The sequence below is a fragment of the Megascapheus bottae genome, chromosome X, assembly GCF_031878675.1.
Source record: "Megascapheus bottae isolate mThoBot1 chromosome X, mThoBot2.hap1, whole genome shotgun sequence".
NCBI classification, from domain to species: Eukaryota; Metazoa; Chordata; class Mammalia; order Rodentia; family Geomyidae; genus Megascapheus; species Megascapheus bottae.
In genome coordinates this window covers 9212210-9226255 of record NC_143547.1, presented here as the reverse complement: position 1 = coordinate 9226255, position 14046 = coordinate 9212210, and the positions used below count along the sequence as shown (strand labels likewise).

The window sequence follows — 14046 nt, the reverse complement described above, 5'->3', positions numbered from 1 at the left end:
TAAAACTGAGATAACTAAGAACTCAAAAATTAAGAGAAAATAATTTTCACATCATTAAGTATGATTCATAAAAGATTAAAATATTTAAGGTCAATAAAAGTAAAACCAACACTGTCAATTTCGTCTTTGCCCTGTGCATCGCTGTCGTAACTCTGAAGGTCCAGCAACACCAATCCATGTGGATAAATTCTCAAGTTGGCAAAGCTACAAAAGAAAGCGTTAATTTTAGGGTTAGAAATTACATCATAATTCTCCAAAGGAAAAAAGAGACCACCTCAATTAAAAGAAAGACCACACAGCTCTTTATTTCCCTGAATTACTCTTACTGCGATTTTCATTGTGTGGTCTCTTTTGAAAGAAAATTCAAATGATTTATGGAATACTTAGGAGAGAGGACAGTTCTGAACACTAAAGTTTTCAGTACTGCTTCTTGCTTCGCATAGGGTACACATCTATAATTTCAGCCCTGGAAAAGCTGAAATGGGAAGATCATGAGTTTGAGGCAAGCCTAGACAGAAAAGTAAATGACATTCTTATCTCCAATTAATCAGCAAATAGTCACAAGTGGAACTATGGTTCAAAGTGGTAACGCGCAGCCTTCAGCAAAAAAGCTAGAGGAGAGTTTGAAGTCGTGAGTTCCAGCCCCAGTAATCACACAAAATAAAATTTAAAAGTAAAGTAAAAACTGTGGAAGGGTGCTTCTGGCTTTAGAGCTGACCCACTTTGATGTCTATTTTCCTCATACAGGTTCCTATTACTTTCTGTTAGAAAAATTCAACTGTGGAAGATAGGCCTTGGCTACAATGACTCTTGGGAAATAGTAAAAGAGAATTTTTGACCTGGGAGAGAAGTCTGGCAACTTAGCAGAGTTCCAATCTGCAGTGATCCTCGAAGGATGGACCACAGGAAAACTAGTGTAAAGTGGATAGACAGTAGCTGAGTGCAGGTCTGCCTACAAGAGACAGTAGGCTGGGGAGGGTAGCTGGAGCCTCTCTGCCTCTAGGAGCTCCTCAGTTACTGGGTCAAAGCATGAAGCAATCATTTAGACAACATTTGATGTAGCTTTTACACATACTCAGAGAGTTTGGTCACATAGTTAGAATACAAGTCTAGGCTTGGCCTTTTCTTGGAGAAGTATCAGAAAAGAGAAGAGTAATTAATACCAAAGGACTTCAGAGACACTGGAAGTTCAGAAAGGCTCAAAAAGTAGTTTTTAAACTCAGAACCAATGGTTTGCATCTGTAATATTACCTACTGAGGAAGTTGAGATCTGAGGATTGTGGTTTGAAGCCAGCAGTGGCAGAACAGTCAACAGGACTTTTATGTTGTTATTATTATTGGTTAGTAGAACTTGAACTGTGGGCCTGGGCGCTGTCGCTGAGCTCTTCAGCTCAAGGCTACCACCCTACCCTTGGGCTTGGGCATTGTCCCTGGCTCTTCAACTCAAGGCTACTGCCCTACCCTTGAGCCAAGCCCCACTTCCCGTTTTCTGGACATTATATGGAGATAAGAGTCTCAGGTCCTTTTGTGCCCAGGCTGGCTTTGAACCTTGATCCTCAGATCTTAGATCTCAGCCTCCTGAGTAGCTAGGATTACAGGTGTGAGCCACCATGCCCCGACCAGAAATCTGTTTTAACCAATGTCCAATCATGGCCTGTAGTTCATATTGTTTATGCAGCCTTTGGTCCTGACCACACAGAAGAATCATAAGGGATTTTTTGGAGAAATACAGATGTCTTATCCAGGTGCTGGTGGCTCAGGCCATTAATCCTACTCAGGAGGCTGAGATTTGAGGATCACAGTTCAATGCTGGACTGGGCATGAAATTCCAAAATTCAAAATTCTGTGAGACTCTTATATCCAATTAACCATCAGAAACCAGAAGTGGTGCTGTGGCTCAAGTGGTAGAGCACTAGCTTTGAGGTGAAGAGCTCAGGGACAGTGCCCAGGTCCAGAGTTCAAAGGCCTATGACCAACCAAAAAAGAAAGAAATACAGAAATCCAGGTCCAGTAGTCTCAATCACCAGGGAAATGCTTAAGTAGGGCTATTTTATAAACGCTCTTCCAAGAGATTCTGTTGCATGGCTAGCATTGAGAAGCACTAAATCTAAGCCTCTCTTAGGAGAAAGAGGAGGAGGAGGAGGAGGAGGAGGAGGAGGAGGAGGAGGAGGAGGAGGAGGAGGAATAATAATAATAATAATAATAATAATACTTGGGCACCATCCTTAACCCACACTTGGTCCCTATCCCTATCTTTGATCTTAAGAACCCAAGTCTAATGAAGAGTCCTCAAGTCAACTCACCTGCCATTTTTGTTTGTGTATGTTGCTAAATAGCCATGATCCTGCCAGGTATGCACCGACTCTGCCATTCCTTGCTCCTGGAAAATGGACTGGAGACCTTTTAGGATAGTTTCGCCATCAGCTAGAAGACAGAAAAAAGAAAAATGGTCAAGGAAGAGACATTCAGAAGGAAAGAAAACGGTTCGGGGTGTAGCATGCTGATAATAAGAGTGCTTCCTTATCATACATGAGGACCTGGAAAACAACCCTAGTGCAACAAAAATTATAATAATGGGCTGGGAGTTTGGCCTAGTGGTAGAGTGCTTGTCTAGCATGCACGAAGACCTGGATTCAATTCCTCGGTACCACATACATAGGAAAAAAGCCAGAAATGGTGCTGAGGCTCAAGTGGTAGAGCTCTAGCCTTGAGGAAAGACCAAGGACAGTGCCCAGGCCCTGAGTTCATGCCCAAGAACTGGCAAATATATACATATACATATACATATACATATACATATACACACACACACACACACATATGTGTGTGTGTATATAATTAATAGAGAATGGTAAAAATAAAAAAAAAAAAACAAGAAAAGAAATAACTAACAGCTCAGCAAATAAGGAAAAGGTGCCAGATGCCGAGATCAGGTCCCAGTCTTACAACAGTCAGAAAGACAGAAAGACAGACAGACAGGACAGACATGCATGCATACATACAAGGAGGGGAGGGGAGGAGAAGAGGAAAAACTAGGTGCTAGTGGCTTGAGTCTGTATTCCAAGCTTTTAGGGGTGCTGAAATCTCAAGGTTGCAGTTCAAAGTTCACCAAAGAAAAAAAATTCAGAAATAGAACTATGGTTCAAGTGTAGAGCTCTGGTCTTGGGAGAAAAAGCCAAATAAGAGCTCAAGGAACAAAGTACAAGCCCCAATGATGGTGAAGGAGGGGAGAGAGGAGGGGGGCGGGGGGCAAGGGTGGAGGAGGGGAGGAGGAGGAGGAGATGGTTATAGTTTTATTTTCCAGACATTAAGGATGCTGTGCCACCAGGCATGGTGGCTCATGCCTGTAATTCTAGCTACTCAGGAAGCTGAAATCTGAGGATCAAGTTTCAAAGCCAGCCTGGGCACTAAAGACCGTGAGACTCTTATCTCCAATTAATCACTAGAAAACCAGAAGTGGTGCTGTGGCTCAAGTGGTAGGGTGCCACAGCGCACAGGCCCAGAGTTCATGCCCAACAACAGACAAAAAAAAAGATGTGCTGGTAAAGTCAGAGATTCTTATCTATAATTAAACACCAAAACCCAAGGTGGAACTGTGGTTCAGTGATACAGTGCTAGCCTTGCACAGAGAAGCTCGGGGACAGCATCTAACCCCTGAATACTGCCTCCCTCACCCAAAAAATACAGTCTGAACAGGTATGGGGAATCTAGAAGACATAAGGACCTTTTATTTGTGCTGGTGCTGGGTCTTGAACTCAGGGACTTGGGTGCTGTCCCCGGGTTTCATTGTACTCAGAGCTACCACTAAGCCACAGATCCATTTCTGGCTTTTTCTTAGTAGTTTATTGGAGATTATCTCGTGGACTTTCCTGGCTGGGATGAAGATTCTTAGATCTCCATCTCCTGAGTAACTACAATTTTATAGGCATGAGCTATGAACAATCGCCTAGATACAATAATTTTGTACAGAAGCATGGTCCTACTGTACCTTGAGCTCAGATTTCAGAACCATGGAAATAAATTAATGGGTTTTTTGTTGTTGACAACAACAGGCCCTTCAATTCAGGGCCTGGGCACTGTCCCTGAGCTTCTTTTGCTCAAAGCTAGCACTCTACCACTTGAGTCACAGAGCCACTTCTGGCTTTTTCTATGTATGTGGCACTGAGGAATTGAACCCAGGGATTCATGCATGCTAGGCAAGCACTCTACCACTAAACCACATTCTCAGCCCCCTAAAGTAATATTTTAAGCCATCCAATGTGTATAGTCCTCTGTTGTAGCAGCCCTAGCAAACTATTGCACCTACCAAAAATTCTTTCTTCAGCTTCAATCAACAAATAGCAAAAGGATGATAAAATGGCAGGGGAAAAAAATCTCTATTTAAAAACAAATCTAGGGGCCGGGAGTTTGGCCTAGTGGTTAAAGTGCTTGCCTAGCATGCATGAAGACCCGGGTTCGATTCCTCGGTACCACATACATAGAAAAAAGTCAGAAGTGGTGCTGAGGCCCAAGTGGTAGAGCTCTAGCCTTGAGAAAGTCCAAGGACAGTGCTCAGGCCCTGAGCTCAAGCCCAGGACTGGCAAAAAAAAAAAAAACAAATCTAGTGGGGCCAGAAGTGAGACCTAGTGGTAGAGTGTTTGCCTAACATGAACAAATCACTGTGTTTGATTCCTTGGTACCACATACACAGTAAAAGCCTAAAATGGCACTGTGACTCAGGTGGCATCTTTGAACAAAAAGTGTCCAAGGACAGAGCCCAGGCCCTGAGATCAAGCCCCCAGAGTGGCAAAAAAAATCTCAATTGTCAGATGCCTTGATTAGGAAGGATACTTAAAAACAGGAGGACAGAGTGTATCCCCAAACTTAGGTGAACATGTTAAAAAGATAACTGGGTCACAGTCCCAGGAATCATGCGAGAAAAACAGAGATAGTAACAGGGACTTCACACAGCACTGAGATCAAGAGGATACCTTCAAAAAATCACCAACAGCTGTCCAGTCCCAAGGAGAGGGCTTTTTCCCCCTCAGTGCCAGAGCTCAGGACAAAGCTGCAACCACAGACAGAATCAAGGTAGTTAGTGTATGACAGAAAGATTAGGTGACATGATGGCCAAAATAAAGGAACTGAGGCCACTTCGAACAAAAGCCCACCAGGGAAAATTACTAGCACAGGGCCAGGAGTTTGGCCTAGTACTAGAGTGCTTGCCTAGCATGCACGAAGATCCGGGTTTGATTCCTGGTGCCACATACATAGACAAAAGCCGGAAGTGGTGCTGAGGCTCAAGTGGTAGAGCTCTAGCCTTGAGGAAAATCCAAGGCCAGTGCTCAGGCCCTGAGCCCAAGCTCAGGACTGGCAAAAAAATTACTAGAACAGAATCCATATCACATAGCCATCCCTACATAAGCATCCTACAATCACAAGCTGAAGCACAATGCATCACTGAATTCTCATTTGCTCCTAGCAAGACGTTACCTTTGGGAAACTCATTTGGAAAAAAAAATCTAGCATGCTTTGTTCTTCTGAAACTAATTTCAAGAAATTAAAAGGGAAGGGCTATTATTTCTCCAGAATCATGGCATTTAATAGCATTTAAGAATGCCTCTCCCATCCCCCCAAAAAATTCTGATGTTAAACTTGATTAAAACAAACTAACCATGCTTGCTTCAGTTTGTGTTTTTCACTTAAGCCTGGTGGTTCAGCCTACCGTGCAGGTGACTGAGCTGAGTACAGGCCAGTAGGGAAAAGTACACCCAGCTCAGCAGAACGCTAAAAGTGAAAGCTACTAGGTCATTATACAATCCCTCCCTGGCTAGACCAGATGTTTTCTGTTTTGAAAGTGTATAAAACAAATCATCACTCTTGGTAAGTGGCCTCAAGACTGGGTTCTCTTGGCACATTATGAAACAAAACTGAAGTCCTTCATGCTGATGAATGGGGCAATCCAGACAAGGTCACCCTGTGTGGAACTCAACAGGATATGTGGCAGACCAGTAGCCTGGCCCAGAGGCCTAAGCTAGGGGCACCTCTGTTGCTTGGGCCAGGGAAGTGTGATGCCTTTGATCCATGCAAAGGCCTTGACTACAGGCCAAACCCAGCATGGCAGCCATCCCCTTTTTCTCACAGCTACAATTAGCAGAAAGGCACCATATGGGCTAAAGGAAGCCCTCTGGCCAGGTTTCAAGTGACCAAACCATAAAAAAGAAATCCAATTTAAACATTACTTATTTCTTCACTATTGCATATCTCCTCAGCCCCTGCTTCCCCATAAAAAAAATAGGCCAACTCTGAATGTATTCCAGCAGCCAGATTAGACTGTTCATTTACTCACATGCTCAGTGCATGTATGCAGCTTATTCCCTATGAGAAATTAAGAGTGCCAGCCCATGGGACCGGGAGTTTGGCCTAGTGGTTAAAGTGCCTGCCTAGCATTCATGAAGACCCGGGTTCGATTCCTCGGTACCACATACATAGAAAAAAGCCAGAAGTGGTGCTGAGGCTCAAGTGGTAGAGCTCTGGCCTTGAGAAAGTCCAAGGACAGTGCTCAAGCCCTGAGCTCAAGCCCAGGACTGGCAAAAAAAAAAAAGAGTGCCAGCCTTGCCAAGACAGGCTGCAGAGGGGCTATTAGGATCATGTCATTGTGTTCACTGTCTGCTTCAGATTCACCTTTCTCCTGGTGTAGGGTCTTCCCACATAATCCCTACTGTTCCCCTTTAGAAATGGGAGACAGAGCTAAACTAACTCCCTAGCATCTATTTTCCAGAATCATTTCCTTTTGCCAGTCCTTGGACTTGAACTCAGAGCCCTAGTGCTGTCCTTGAGCTTTTTATTTTTTCCCAAAGCTACCCGTCTACACTTGAGGTACATCTTCATTTCCGGGTTTTTGGTAGTTAATTGGAGATAAGTCTCAGGGACAACTTGAGCACAGGGATAGGAGAAGGATTAATGAAGGAGAATGATGCAACGGGTGACATAGCTCAAAATGCATTGTATACATAACGTAGCATATGAAACTCTAATGTCTTTATCCAACTATTTAATAATAAAACTTTTTAAAAAATTTTTAAAGACTTTCCTTTTAGCTGAGTGCCAGTAGCTCATGTCTGTAATCTTAGCTACTCAGGAAGGTGAGATCTGATGATGGTGGCTCAAATCTAGACTGGGTAGGAAATACCAAGTAGACATATATATTAAATTAACATACTACTACATCAAAATTGGAACATTTTAATTTTTTAAGAACTTTCAATTTCTCTTTAGAACATTTAATTTCTCTTAAGACTACATTGATAGGAGCTGGTGGCTCATGCCTGTAATCCTCACTACTCAGAGAACCATGGTTAAAAGCCACACTGGGAAAAAAGGCCTGTGAGATTCTTATCTCCAAGTAGAGGTGTGCCTCAAATTTAGAATACTACTCTTGAGCGTACCCAGGACAAGACCACAACCAACAAAAAAAAATTAAGACTACATGGGAAGATGCAGAAAGGGAGGGAGGGAGGAAGGGTGAGCAAATGCGATCATTCTATGTGGAAAATGAATTGGCTTGTGGGCAGGGATGGGAGGGGGACAAGGATTAATAGTGTCCAAAGAAAGAAATATGCTGGGCACTGCTGTCTCACTCCTGTAATCCTAGCAACTCAGGAGGCTGATGTCTAAGGATCACAGTTCGAAGCCAGCCTGGGCAGAAAAGTCCCCATGAGACTCTTATCCTTAATTAAACACTCAAAAAACTAGATATGGTACTATGGCTCAAGCACTAGAGTGCTAGTCTTGAGCATAAAGAGGCTCAGGGACAGTGACAGACCCTGAGTTCAAACCCCACAACCAAAGGAAAAGAAAAAAAAAGATTGTATTGCCCAGGCTGGCTTTGAACCATGATCCTCAAATCTCAGGCTCCTGAGTTCATTCAATTTACAGACTGAGCCACCAGTGCCTGGCTCAGAATTAGAGTTTTAAGACTAAAAACTGAAAGTCGAGCATGGTGGCTCACACCTATAATCCTAGCTACTCAGGTGATCTGAGGAACACAGTTCAAAGCCAGCCCAGGCACTAAAAAGTCCATGATGCTCTCCTGAACTGTTGTCACTATGGCCCATTACAAAGCCGCCGAATGGAAGCGTGAGCAGTTCCAGAGATACTTGGAGAAGTTGGATGTGCTGGACACCCTGACCAAAGTGTTGGTAGCCTTACATGAAGAACCAGAGAAACCTAATAGTGCTTTGGATTTTTTAAAGCATCGCTTAGGAGCTGCCACCCCAGAAAATGCAGAAATACAGCTGCTTCGCCTAGCATTGGCAGGAATGAAAGAAAAATATGAAGCTACTGTAGAAGAAAATAAAAAACTGAAAGCAAAATTTGCTCAGTATGAACTACCTCAGGAGGAGAAGCGTGCTGAATAAGATTCTTCTCAGTTGAAAAGACATTGAAAAATGGTTTTGTATGACTTGAATAGTTTGTATAGTTTATAATCTTTTCTGGACAGATGCTATAAAGCTCTTTTAATATGTTGAGTTCACTTATCACAGTTTGTTATTAACACACATATTTAGAATCACTAATAAAAATTCAATATTACATTGTTTGGGTCTTAAAGCAGGAGAATCCAAAGGACATTCTGAAAAAAAAACTATACCGCCAACCAATTAATTATCTTAAAGGATATTTTCAGTCTGATTGGGAATGATGGTACTAGTTGTGATTTAACCAAGGAATTGTAGCATGGAGCTATATTTCTTGGTTGGGCTCAGGATATACGCATAGGTACAATCATTCTTTACAATGATGATGACAGTGGTCATGTTTCATTCAGCAGCAGAAAAGATGTGTGATGTAAGATGCTTTTGTATGAGTTGCCAAGAGCCTTCTGCTATTTATATAAACGCAAAACAAATATCTCTGCTTTGTTACCACTTTGCCTTAGAGAACTCTGTGTTTCAGTGTGAATTCTGACACCACATTTCCTTTCTATGCAATCATGCCCTGTCACATATGATGGCTTTCCTGTGCTTTAGTGAATTCTAGCTGTATTATCAGCCTTTTTTTCAGTTTGCCTAATAATGCAGTTACCATGATTGCAGCTTATGTAACTTTAAACATGACCACACTGATAGGCTGCCTTACCTAACTGCTATGTTGAACACAAAACAAAGTTAATATAATTGTGGGTCCAGGCACAAGCTGGGATGGGAATAGGAATGAGCTATATATCACGGAAAATTATAGTTTGTGAATTTAATTCTGAAGTACTTTTTTCCTCTCTCAAAATGTTTTTCTCACCTTCAGTTCATTTTATCTTTATTATTCCTGTGAAGTAGGTAGGGCAAGAATGAGAGGAGTTCAGGGGGGTTAAATTTTATGCCAAAGACTAGTATTTAATACAAAGTAGTTTCTATCCTTGGCACATTGGTTAGCAACTCTATGATTCCCTTTCCTCACCTGTTAAGTGAGAAGACTGTGCTGCCTACCTCACAGGGTTGTTGTGAGGGTCAGATGAGAATGTATGTGTAAGATCTGTAAACGGTAAAGCACTAAAAAAAAGTCCATGAGACTCTCATCTCCTATTAACCACAAGAAAACCCAAAGTGGCACTGTGGCTCAAGGGGTAGGGGGTAGCCTTGAGCTGAAGAGCCCAGGCCCAGAATTCAAATCCCATAAACCATCAATAAAATAAAAAGATAACTGAATGCCAAAACTCAGAGCCCCAATAGGCTTAAAGTAGTAACTTTTGCTTAGTCATCTTGGTATCTAGTACTCAGTAAGTATTTCATGGGCAAATGAAAAATAAAATACTTGAGTGGGGTGGAGTGTGCGGGGAAGTGGGAGAAAAACATGGAAAAGGATAACAACATTCAAGAAGTAATGTACCCAACTACATGATGAATGTAACTGTAACATCTCTACACATCACCCCAACAATAAAAAAAAATAAAACCTTCATTTGGTTCAATTAATCTCTGCAAAGTGTCTATAATATCTGGACCAGTAATTTTCAATCCAAGCTGAACATTATAAATCATCTCAGGAATATTTAAAAACTCCAATGTTATATATTAGATCAGTTAAATAAAATTCTAGGACTGGGTGCTAGTGGCTCACATCTGTAATCTTAGATACTTGAGAGACTGAGATCCGAGGATCAAGGTTCGAAGCCAGTCTAGGCAGAAAAGTCACTGTGAAACTCTGATCTCCAATTAACCAGTCAAAAACTGGAAGTAAAACTGTGGCTCAAAGTGGTAGAGAGCTAGCCTTGAGCAAAAGAGCTCAGGGACAGTGTCTAGGCCTTGAGTTCAAGCCCCACAACTGCCAAAAAATAAATCTAGAGTTGGACCCAGATATCAGTATTTTTTGAAATATCTATGAAATTGCAATGGGTAGTTATGGTTGAGGAACCACTAACTGAAACCACACTAAGTGAAAATTCCGAAAGAGCTGGGAATGTAGCATAGTGATAGAACATGAGCATAGAATGAGTTGAACCCCCTGAACAAGAAAATAGAAAAGAAAAATCCCCCTACTATCCCCATACTGCATACAAGCAAGTCCAAAAGTTATTGAAAACATTCAATAAAACAGGTCTGAATTGAAGCCACAGATTTAACTCACAAGGGCCCCCAGAAAAGTGCTTTGCAATTATATTAACATTTTTAACCCTACATGCCTGTTTAGTACAAAACATGTAACAAGACTAAACAAAAGGGACTTGCTCTACAACTGCTCCTCATTACTGGAGCAGTCATTGACAAGGTTGTCTGAAAGACTATTTCCTCACAATACTCTGTCAACCCCAGCCACATCCACTAAATATCAATGATGCCATGTCAAAAAGTACACGTCTAGGGCTGAGAATGTAGCTTAGCCATAGTGTGCTTGCTTGATATGCATGAAGCCCTGGGTTCAATTCCTCAGTACCACATAAACAGAAAAAGCCAGAAGTGGCACTGTAGCTCATCTAGTAGAGTGCTAGCCTAGTTGCCTCAAGGACAACAGTAAATCCAATCCCCTGAGAACTACAGGTGCTCTACACTTAGGGAAAGAGCCTGAAATCGGAGCATGCCCAAATTTGGGAACAACAGCAGTCAGAAGAAAATGTGAAAGCAGATCGGAACAGTAAGAGATAAATGAACTGCTTTCAAGTAGACATGGCAATCCAAATCCAAGTCAGGAAAATGTTGCTTGGCAAATGTTCTTAGAAACTGGCTTCAATGGCTAGGCAAGAATGATATATTATAACCAGTGCTCTGAAACACAGTGACCTCTCCCAGAGAAAATGTGTCCTTTTTCCATTCAACACTGTTTCCAGACCACTGCCTGCTCTGATTGTTTGACAATAACTTACAATGAATCAATCAAGTTGTTCAAATTACATATACCACTACCAAAAGGGAAAAAAAAGACTCAAGACCCAAACTTCATTTCTCTGCCTCATTTTTCTCTGGTAGATCCAGTTAGAGGCCTTACTTCAAGGATCTTGTTCCTCAAACCCTAACCATCAAGCTCCAGAGGGCCTAAGTCCAGATCTGTGGGTACTGCTAGAACCTGCCCCCAATGAAACTGTGTATGCATTATTCCAATCCCAAATGAGAAATCACAATCAACTTCATTACTTCTCTTCTTCACTGTTCATTGGACATGAGATGTAGCTCCCTAATCTGAAAGCCTGAAATTCAAAATGCTCACAAATGTGCAACTTTTGAACACTGATATGATACCACAAGCAGAAAATTCCACACCTGACTGATGTGACAGGTCACAATCAACACACAGGTGCATTAAACATGTGGTACAAAGTTAAAATTTACCTTTGGCCTATGTATAAGGTATATATAGAACACAAATCAATTTCCAGTTTAAACTTTAAACTTAAGAGTCTATCTCTAAGTTTCATTATGTGTATACACATATCCAAAGGTCCCCCAAAAAAGTGCAAGCTGAATCACTTCAGGTCTCAAGCATTTCCAATAAGGACATAGCACTTAAAATACCTCCAAAATGGCCAGGCACCAGTGACTCAAGCCTGTATTCAGAGCTACTCAGGAGGCTGAGATCTGAGGATTACAGTTTAAAGCCAACCCAGGCAGTAAAGGCCATGAGACTTACACCCAATCAAGCACCAAAAACTCAAAAGGGAGCTGTGGCTCAAGTGGTAGTACATTAGCCTCAAACTAAAAAAAAATGTTAAGGGCACAGTGCCCAGGTCCTGTGTTCTTGCCCCAGGACTATCACACACATATACACAAAAGATACCTCCAAAATGATCCCCTACCAAAAATTTTCCCAGCCTTTCTGATACAGTCAAGCTCCCTAACATAGACAGATGTCACTTGTGAAGTTAGATTTAAAATACCTAGAATCTAGGTGCTGGTGGTTCATACCTGTAGAGTGCTAGCCTTGAGGGGAAAAAAAAACCTCAAAAGACAGCACCCAGGCCCTTGAATTCAAGCACCAGGACCAACACACACACACACCAGAAAAAGAAAGCACTGGTAGCTCACACCTATGATTCATGCTACTCAAATGTCTAAGATCTTAGGATCCTGGGGCTTGAACTCAGGGTGTGGGTATTGTCCCTGAACTTCTTTTGCTCAAGGCTAGAACTCTACCACTTGAACCACAGAGCCACTTCTGGCTTTTTCTGTTTATGTGGTACTGAGGAATAGAACCCAGGGCTTCATGCATGCTAGGCAAGCACTTTAATCCTAGCCATATTCCCAGCAACTTAAGGGTATCTGTACAGAGCCCAATATCAAAGTTGTTGCTTGCCTTTCTTCCTAGTCCTATACTGCTTTGATGGTACGTACAGTGGGCATCCCTACATGCATGTCTATATTAGCTATATGACCCTAATCTTCTATCCCAGCGAAATCACAGAAGCATCCTACTACAAACCCAAGACCTTAAGTACCTTGACAGAAGACAGAAAAAAATGCTTCTCTAATGTAGACCATTTTTGCCTTCACAAAGCTGAAATATTCACTACCAAACTCAAATACATTAGGGGCTGTCCTAAGGAAACAAAACAATTATGACATATAAAGGAAGGAAGGTATCATCTCTTGTGACCTTGGTTTATAGTAAACTATGTTAACCTGTGACCCTGATGCATCTTTTTAAGCTTTTTTAACCTCAAGAACTTCAGCTAGCTGGGCACCAGTGGCTCATGCCTGTAATCCTAGCTACTCAGGAGACTGAAATCTGAAGATCGGAGTTTGAAGACAGCTGGTTGGGGAAGGAAACATTTTCAGAATCTTATCTCCAATTAACCACCAAAAATGGAAAAGTGAAGCTGTGGCTAAAGTGGCAGAGTACTAGCCTAGACCACAAAAGCTCAAGGACAGCACCCGGGCCCTGAGTTCCAGCCCTAGGACAGGCACCAAAAAAGGAGAGGAGTTTGTAACGAAAAATTGTCTGCATTCCTTTCATATCTCACACTGAAGCAGCACCTGCCTTCTGAAATTAAAGGATAAATTTATATTCTAAACAAGGATATTTTTAACTAGGAATGGTGGAAATTCCACACTTCACCATCAAACCCCCACACCCATTGCTTTGCCTGCTAGATTTCTCTTCCACATCAGGGTGGCTTAATCATTGCATAATTTGTCATGCAGAAGTGATCCAGCCAAAGGCAGAAGCTGATTCCAGCCCACAGTTTCAGCAGCTGCAGGCCCAGTCACTCCTCAGATCCACCCACACCCTCAACACTGAGATGCTCTACAGCTTCCCTTGAACAAAATGCAGCCATCCTTTGTCCAAACCCCAGATTCCAATGTCAGAGAACCAAAAGCCTGGCTTTGGATGTACAAGAGTTTCCTTTTAATAGACAAACCAGTTTTCTGGCTTTCCTAGATGGAGCCATAAGCCCAAAAGAGGCAAAAAGAGACACCAAGACCACAATCCTCTTTGAAGTCATTCAGGTACCTGCTTTAAGAATACATCTAGGGATGGGCCAGGAATTTGGCCTAGTTTCAGAGTGCTTGCCTATCATGCACTAAGACTTGGGTTCCATTCCTTGGTACCACATACATACAAAAAGCCAGATATGGTGCT

At 42.1% G+C, this 14046-nt stretch overlaps 1 protein-coding gene and 1 pseudogene across 1 annotated transcript in view; one reads left to right on the top strand and one right to left on the bottom strand.

Moving 5' to 3' along the window:
- Positions 1-14046, bottom strand: part of Sms (spermine synthase) — a 56784-nt gene that overhangs the window by 25434 nt on the left and 17304 nt on the right. Inside the window, exons 2-3 of the mRNA XM_090326210.1 lie at positions 2304-2424; positions 111-204 (exon numbers count right to left, since the gene is read on the bottom strand). Of these exons, the coding sequence (XP_090182336.1) occupies positions 111-204; positions 2304-2424 (215 nt within the window). The remainder of the gene's footprint in view (positions 1-110; positions 205-2303; positions 2425-14046) is intronic.
- On the top strand, positions 8088-8399 carry LOC150040460 (c-Myc-binding protein pseudogene; annotated as a pseudogene).